Source organism: Austrofundulus limnaeus, unplaced genomic scaffold, assembly GCF_001266775.1.
Source record: "Austrofundulus limnaeus strain Quisiro unplaced genomic scaffold, Austrofundulus_limnaeus-1.0 Scaffold148, whole genome shotgun sequence".
NCBI classification, from domain to species: domain Eukaryota; kingdom Metazoa; phylum Chordata; class Actinopteri; order Cyprinodontiformes; family Rivulidae; genus Austrofundulus; species Austrofundulus limnaeus.
The window spans coordinates 1,270,871-1,279,724 of record NW_013952550.1 but is presented as its reverse complement, the minus strand read 5'-3'; the positions used below and the strand labels follow the sequence as shown (position 1 = coordinate 1,279,724).

General features: G+C 40.9%; 1 protein-coding gene across 1 annotated transcript; it reads left to right on the top strand.

Annotated features, from left to right (window-relative positions):
* Positions 1 to 1,887: 1,887 nt before the first annotated feature.
* Positions 1,888 to 8,666, top strand: has1 (hyaluronan synthase 1). The gene is made up of 5 exons (XM_014016623.1): positions 1,888 to 1,975; positions 4,173 to 4,861; positions 4,998 to 5,223; positions 5,312 to 5,444; positions 7,904 to 8,666. Exons 2-5 carry the CDS (start codon positions 4,178 to 4,180, stop codon positions 8,577 to 8,579), a joined length of 1,719 nt encoding a protein of 572 aa, XP_013872077.1. The 5' UTR covers positions 1,888 to 1,975; positions 4,173 to 4,177; the 3' UTR covers positions 8,580 to 8,666.
* The last annotated feature ends 188 nt before the right edge of the window (positions 8,667 to 8,854 follow it).

Here is an 8,854-nt window from a genome sequence, read left to right as displayed (position 1 = left end):
GGCCTTATAAAGTGTGCAAATCTACATGTGGGGTTAAATCTGATCTAAATATTTCTTGTTGTTACTTCATGTTTCCCGTTTAATCCTAATGTATCAAAGATAAAGTCAGCACCATGAATGAAAACTACCTTCAGCCCTTCATATAGTCATTTGACCAATGGAAATCCTGTGATTCTACATGACAGGCTAAAACCTTGCAACTTTGGCAACTGTTGGTGGGCCAAATCAAATGGCTTGGTGGGACAAATTTGGCCCACGGGCCCCGCTTTGGTAAATGGTAAATGGTACTGAACTTATACTGTAGAGCGCTTTTCAAGTCCCTCCGGACCCCCAAAGCGCTTTACACTAACAGACATTCACCCATTCACACTCACATTCACACACTGATGATGGCAAACTACACTGTAGCCACAGCTGCCCTGGGGCACACTGACAGAGGTGGGGCTGCCATGCATCGGCGCCACCAGACCCTCTGACCACCATCAGTAGGCAAGGTGGGTGAAGTGTCTTGCCCAAGGACACAACGACTGAGACTTTGGGCTCCTCTGCTTTAGAATATTGTTTTTATACTCAGAACACACAAATATACAGTCACAAAACTATTTACATAATTTACACAAAAACAATGCATAGAGTTCATCCTAACCAAAACTAATTTGCACAAACAATGGTCTGCATACAAAACAACAGAAGAATTTACTGTGTACAGTTACAGTACAAAAAAATACATAAACGTGTGTAAAGATATGAATATATATAGCTCCAAGGTCATCAGAGATTATGGTCCTTGGCATTCCTTGTCCTTGTCTTCCTCTCACTCCAAAGCTAATGTTCTGATTGATTCATTTAAATCTGGGGAACAGGTGTTTGCCCATGTCAGTGTGCATAGGCCAACTACCTTTAGAGTTTTAAATGACAGTGTCGTCTTTGTGACAACAAGGGATTTTCTTTCATGAAAAATGTGTCAAAATGCAGAGAACTGAAAAAGTGTTTTAGAACTGAAATTTGTGTGTAAAGCAGGAACTGTGGTTGCAGTTTAGCAGAAATGGTTGATACTGGTGCTTCAGCTACATATTGTGGTCATTAGTCGCAAGAAGCATAAAATGTGTGCAAACAGTTGAGAAAAACTAAAAAAAAATTGATCATTCACTTCTGCAGTGTTATAATAAGGCCAGCAGAGGGCGACATTTAGCTGTTGAACAGCTTGATTTTAACCACACAAGAACTCATTTCCTCTTTTTTCTTTTCTAAAAGATAAATGATACCACGATGTGAGGCAATAATGTGAGGCAACACTTTTTGCCACTAACTAACATCCTCAAAACTACTAAACTTTATTTTTTTACAACATTTATTCACAGAATAGATGTAGATCTTATTTAGAGGGCAAAAAAATTACAGTAAAATAAGATTAAATTACATTTGAGTGAATGATTTACAAAACAAATTTAAAGAGATCTGAAGCGGAATATGTTTATTTTGAACATGGTCAATTTTTTTTTCTTCATTAAGAACAATGTTGTTTCATTTTAAAAAATCCTTTCCCACGAAAATAAATGAAAACATATGATGATTTGTCAGAACAAAGAGTATAAAACAGTAAATAAAGGAAACAACAAGTTGGTTGTTTCTCTGTAATTAGTTCTCAAACATGAAAACAAAAGGTTTTATTTCTTTCATCTGTGCAGAGTACATTTGTTCAGATTGTGGCTACACGTTTCCATGGAAAAGACTAAAACAAACCAGCTGTTTTGAGCTCTCACACTGAAGGACCACCACCTCCCTCTTTGACGCAAGACTGACTCAGTACGTGCGTGTGTGTGCGTGTGCGTGTGTGTGTGAGTGTGTGTGTGCTGGGGAAAGGGGGAGGGGGGGGGGTTTAAAAAGCAAATGTAAGGCTCCAATCCTCCTTTAAGCTTCACACCAAGACAGGAGGAATAGCTGCTGATTTAAAGCTGAAGAAAGTCATCATCAGGTAGGACTGAACAATCAGAACATACATTAATTTATTTCTTTGTTTTTGTTTATGTAATTTTACTTTTTAATATGTTTCACAAAAAATTAAAATAATGTATGTATTTTCTTTTTTTATAGACAGACATGTTAAATATGTAATTTAGGATTTATGTTAATTAATTTAAATAAGAAGAATAGTATTCTATTTCCAATAAATATATTGGTACATGTTTTAAAATATTTAATGATTCAGCACTCTGCGCAGTCTAAAAAGTCTTAAAATGACTTAATGTGGACTTTATTTTTTTATTTCATTTTATTTTATTTTTGAGTAAGAAAACAGGACTTCCTAAATATTTACAGTGGGTAAAATAAGTATTGAACACGTCATCATTTTTCTCAGTAAATATATTACTAGAGGTGCTAATAACATGAAATTTTCACCAGATGTTGGTAACAAACCAAGTGATCCATACATACAAAGAAATCAAACCATAAATGTCCAGAAATGAAATTATTTGTAATAATGTGGAATGGCACAKGGAAAAAGTATTGAACACACTTACTGAAATTTATCTAATACTTTGTACAAAAGCCTTTGTTGTCAATGACAGCTTCAAGACGCCTCCTGTATGGAGAAACTAGTGGCATGCATTGCTCAGGTGTGATTTTGGCCCATTCTTCCACACAAACAGTCTTCAAATCTTGAAGGTTTCGTGGACCTCTTCTATGAACTCTGATCTTTAGTTCTTTCCATAGATTTTCTGTTGGATTCAGGTCAGGTGATTGGCTGGGCCATTCCAGCAGCTTTAGTTTCTTTCTCTGAAACCAACTGAGAGTTTCCTTGGCTTTGTGTTTGGGGTCATTGTCTTGCTGAAATGTCCAGCCACGTTTCATCTTCATCATCCTGGTAGATGGAAGCAGATTTTTATCAAGAATGTCTCTGTATATTTTTCCACTCATCCTTCCTTCAATTATTTGAAGTTTTCCAGTACCATATGCTGAAAAACAGCCCCACACCATGATGTTCCCACCTCCAAACTTCACTGTTGGTATGGTGTTTTTGGGCTGATGTGCAGTGCCATTTGACCTCCAAACATGATGTGTATTCTGGCATCCAAACAGTTCAATGTTGGTCTCATCTGACCAGACTATATTCTCCCAGTATTTCACAGGCTTGTCTAAATGTTGTGCAGCAAACTTTAAAGGAGCTTCAACATGCTGTTTCTTCAGCAGTGGAGTCTTGCGTGGTGAGCGTGCATACAGGCCATGGTGGTTCAGTGCATTACTTATTGTTTTCTTTGAAACAATCGTACCTGCTAATTCCAGGTCTTTCTGAAGCTCTCCACAAGTGGTCCTTGGCTCTTGGACAACTCTTCTGATAATTCTTTTCACTCCTCTGTCAGAAATCTTGTGAGGAGCACCTGGTCGTGGTCGGTTTATGGTGAAAAGATGTTCTTTCCACTTCTGAATTATGRCCCCAACAGTGCTCACTGGAACCTTCAGAAGTTTAGACATTCTTCTGTAACCGATGCCATCATTATGCTTTGCAACAATAAGGTTGTGAAGGTCTTGAGAGAGCTCTTTACTTTTACCCATCATCAGATGGTTCTTGTGTGATACCTGGCCATCATTTGGGTCTGAACCAGCTGATATTAACTTGCACTGACAAGGGGCAGGCTTGTTTTCTAATTACTGAGAGAGTTCAGCTGGTGTCTTGGCTTTCCATGCCTTTTTACACCTCCCTTTCTTCATGTGTTCAATACTTTTTCCCTGTGCCATTCCACATTATTACAAATAACTTCATTTCTGGACATTTATGGTTTGATTTCTTTGTATGTATGGATCACTTGGGTTGTTACCAACATCTGGTGAAAATTTCATGTCATTAGCACCTCTAGTAATATATTTACTGAGAAAAATGGTGACGTGTTCAATACTTATTTTACCCGCTGTATTTTAAGGTTTCAAACATAGAAATAAAATCTAGAAGAGAAATAATTATGCACAGATAGTGAAATCCATCTTATCTATTACCAGCTGAGATGAGAGTAAAAACATTTATATTCTTTGCTCTGAAATGTTTTTAACTTTATCAAAGATGATTCTTCTTATTAAATGTTATAAATGCAGTAGATATCGATTTCCACAGTATAATTTATGTGTAAAATATTACTTTGCGCAGTTTTCTAACTCATCCTTTCTCATCATTGAAGGAAAAATGAAGTTGAAACACACCTTGAAGAGGCTGGCCTCGATAACCCGGGCCGTCCTCACCTTCCTGTTCGCTCTGCTGGTGCTGGGGGTCATGGTGTGGGCTTATGTGGCGGGCTTCCAGCTGGTCACCTCCCTGTACGGAATCATCTCGTTTGGCTTTTACGGACTCCTCCTCTCGCTCCACGTGCTGGTCCAGAGCCTCTTCGCTTTCATCGAGCACCGGCGGATGAAAGCTCGCACAGAACCCTGCAGCTGCACAAAGACCATCGGCTTCACCATATCCGCTTACCAAGAGGACCCCGACTACCTCAGAGAGTGCCTCAACTCCATCAAGGCCCTCAAGTATCCATCCGAGCTGCTGCGGATCATCATGGTGGTCGACGGGAACACTGAGGATGACCGATACATGATGGAGATGTTCAAGGAGGTGTTTGCGGACCAGGATCCTGGTCTGTACGTATGGAGGAACAACTACCACACGTGGGATCCCACTCAGGTGCAGCCGTGTGAAGAAATGACAGCAGGAGGACCGGCTGATTATAAGTTTGGGGAGGATCCTCAGAGAAAAGAGGTGGAGCACCTGATCCAGACCAGAAGGTGTGTGTGCATCATGCAGAAGTGGGGAGGCAAGCGGGAGGTGATGTACACAGCCTTTAAAGCACTCGGATCATCAGTTGACTACATCCAGGTATCTGCTCCAATTCACAAAGTTTAACGTTTGGTTTCTCAGAAATTAAACATAAAGAACCTTCAGATAAAAGGTTTCTCAGAAATTAAAACATAAAGAACCTTCAGATAAAAACACGTTTCTCTGGTTTCTCCAGGTGTGTGACTCGGACACAAAGCTGGACCCTTTAGCCACCATAGAGCTGTGTAAAGTGTTGGAGAGTGACTCCAGGTACGGAGCTGTGGGAGGAGACGTGATGATCCTCAACCTCAAAGACTCCTACATCAGCTTTATGAGCAGTCTCAGGTACTGGATGGCTTTCAACATTGAGAGGGCGTGCCAGTCCTTTTTCAACTGCGTGTCCTGCATCAGTGGTCCTCTGGGTAAGAAAACTAAAACTCTGTGGTATTAATCGGTGATGCCTAATTATTCATTAATGTAACTAAGTGTTTCCCTAATTTCTCCACAAAGGTCTCTACAGGAACGACATCCTCCAGCAGTTTCTTGAGTCTTGGTACAATCAGAAGTTTTTGGGAACTCACTGCACGTTTGGGGACGACCGACATCTCACCAACCGCATGCTGAGCATGGGCTACGCCACAAAGTACATACCATCTCATTATTGTGTGACTGCTGAGTCACCATATTTCTGTTTTGATTTCTACATACTTTTATTTGATGCTATTTTAGCTGTTCGTATTATCAGAATGTCCAGCTCATTCAGGAAACGTGTGCTGTAACTAAAGTTTTTTCTAACTTTAACTCTATAGATTGAAAAATATTTATCATTTTTTAAATTAATTATTATTGGGTTTTTTTTTTTACAAACATTAAGGTAGCTTCAATTTCTTCGAAAAACACTGCTCTTTTAAAAATTTGCTTCTGGACATTTGCTCCAATTTTGTCTTCCTATGTGACTTCTAGTTTCTAACAATTTTTTTGCTACTTTTATCTTTTAGCTTGCTTTTTTGGTTTTTGGTACTTTTCCATTCTGCCACCTTTAACACGCTTTTGCTATTTTTAGCTTGTAGCAAGCCTACTTTTTGCTTTAAGCTATCCTTTTATTATTATTATTATTATTGCTTTTAGTTAGGCTTTTGCTGCTTTTAGCTTTTGGCTAGTCTTTTGCTACTTTGCGTAGCGTTTCACTTAGCCTGGTAAAAACCAGCCTCTTGTTCTTCGCTTTGCTTCATCCAGAGGGTCTGGACCCTCAGCTGTTGAGAAATGATTTCTTGCTGGAGGCGTGGACTCCGTTGAAGTTTAAAATGATTGGATCTGATTTTACCCCATCGTTTACATTTGGCGGTGACATGGGCAGTGCGCCAGTTCGACAGTGAAGGAAGCTATGCTAAGAAGCTAACTGGAAATGTGCTTTAAACAACCATCCTCTGGGAAGAGAGAAGTACTGAGCTGAATGAGATGGCTGTAAATGAGCTGCAGGCTTTGTGAGACAATTTCATTTTAATTTGGAAATTTCATCAACACATGTTGAAAAGCTTCAATCACTTCCTCTGCTGCAGGAAATCAATGTCATCGTTCACAACTCATGTTTCTGTTTGCTGATTGGCCCGGTTGAAATTCTACCAGAGAAATCCAARTCAATGGGAGAAAGCCCAGAGGCCCATCTAGACCGTGTCCCTYGAAGAACCAAGCCTCTGAATTTGRACACAGCCTATTTCTATCTGGCGTTTTGATATTTTTGACCTTTTAGTTGGTGTACTGCTCCTTTTAACTTTTAGTTAGCCTTTTGGGGCAGCTGTGATGGAGTGGTTAGGGGAGTCGTCCTGCAACATGTTCCAGCTGTCTCAGCCATTGTGTCCTTGGGCAAGACACTTCACCTGCCTTACCTACTGATCGTAGGTCTGGTGATGCATGGCAGCCCCGCCTCTGTCAGTGTGTCCCAGGGCAGCTGTGGCTACAATGTAGCTTACTACCATCTAGAGATGAAATAAATGGCTCTTTGAAGGGATCCGGATCTTGGAGAGCCATTTGTTTCATTGAGCCATTTGATTTTGAACGTACTACGTCATCACGTAGGGCAATGCGTCATCACATAGTCGTACGTAATGACGTCATACCATCACGTGGGTGGAACCATGTGTTTGTCAAGCGGAAACCCCCCTCCTCCTTCCCCCATGAGCTTCTGTACTCCACAGCTCTGCCTGTTTTTCATGAAAAAGCAAAGCGGGAGCAATTTAAATATGAAAAAATAAAGACTGCATGMGGAATAAAAGAAACAAAACTGCAAATGGCTCGTTACTGCCCACGATTCGGCTCCTATCACTCATTGTAAAGAGCCGTTCAAAAGATTCAGATCGTTCGCGAACGTCACATCTCTACTACCATCAGCGTGTGAATGTGTGTGTGCATGGGTGAATGCCTTTAGTATATATATAAAAGTTTAGTCCACATTTACCATTTTGCAAATTTTAGCTTTAAGCATGCTTCTTGCTACTTTTAATCAGTGTTTTGCTGCATTTAGTTTTTTTTTATTATACTCTTCAGCTTCTGGACTGCTTGGTATATTTTTCTTTCTTTTTGTTTGAACTTTAAAAACTCAGTGGCAGCTTCTTCATGCTGACTTTTTGCTGACTTCTTCAGCAAGTCCTACTGTGAGGATCTGGGGGGTGGGGGGTCCTGTTCATTTTCCTTTCACTGCTTTTTATCGTGTCTATTTTCTCCCTATATCAGTTTAGCCTCTCCTCAGTGTCTTTCCCCTTGCTATCTCTTCCTGGGTGTGTCTCGTTTCCCTTTCAGCTTCACCCTTTAAATTCTGTGTCTTGTTTTCTCTTCCCTGTTGGTCCATTGTGCTTCCCAAGCCAGTCTAGTTTTGTCTTCCCTTTCGTTATTTTTATAATTTCCTATTTTACTGGCCTTGCATGTTCATTTTTTTTAGAATATTAGAGTTTTGCCTGCTTCCTGTTTCTTTTAACGACTGCAAAACGTGACACATTCAGCACTTGCAGAAAATGTACTTATTAGTTTTCACACAGAATGACAGGAGAAGCCTCTGATACTGCAACAATGAAGGTTTTAAAGTCTTGTGTTGTTTGTGTCTTTCAGATACACAGCACGCTCAAAATGCTACACAGAGACTCCGGCTCAGTTTCTACGCTGGCTAAACCAACAGACTCGCTGGACCAAGTCCTACTTCCGCGAGTGGCTCTACAACGCCATGTGGTGGCACAAGCATCACCTCTGGATGACGTACGAGTCCATTGTCTCAGGCGTGTTCCCCTTCTTTGTCACGGCGACCATCATCCAGCTGTTTTGGACGGGCACGCTGTGGGACATCCTCTGGATCCTCTGCTGCATCCAGCTCATAGGTCTAGTGAAGGCATTCTACGCGTGCCTCCTGCGCCGGAACTGGATGATGGTGTTCATGTCGCTGTACTCGTCCCTTTACATGACCAGCCTGCTGCCCGCAAAGTACTTTGCCATCCTAACGATGAACAAGAGCAGCTGGGGGACGTCAGGCAGGCGTAAGATCGTGGGTAACTACATCCCCCTCCTCCCCCTGTCGGTGTGGGCTGCCGTTTTGTTGTCTGGGTTCGGTTACACGATCTACAGGGAGAGTCGGAAGGACTGGCTCAGTCCAGAAAAAGTTCTGGAAACCCAGTTTCTTGTGTTTGGTTGTGCAGCCTACTTGTGCTACTGGATGCTGATGATGTTTCTCTACTGGGCTTGGTTCCGCAGGTTGTGTCGAAAACGCTCTCAAACCTACACACTGAGTGCGTAGCTGTGAGCAACGAGGTTAATTTATTTCATTTCATGTGGAGGTTTGAAAACATAATTTATTTGAATCTGATGTTATTTATGTTTCTGTATTTATTTCTTCTCCACAAACTGAGAAGACTTAAAACTTTTGCCCATAATGGTTAATATGAAGAGAACTTTTAATTTGAAGGGGATGCAACCTTCAGGTGAAAATGAAGACCCCAAACCCAGACCCAAACCAGTGGTTATTCCGTATGTTGCGGGTGTTTCAGAGAAACTGAGACGTTTATTTTCTAA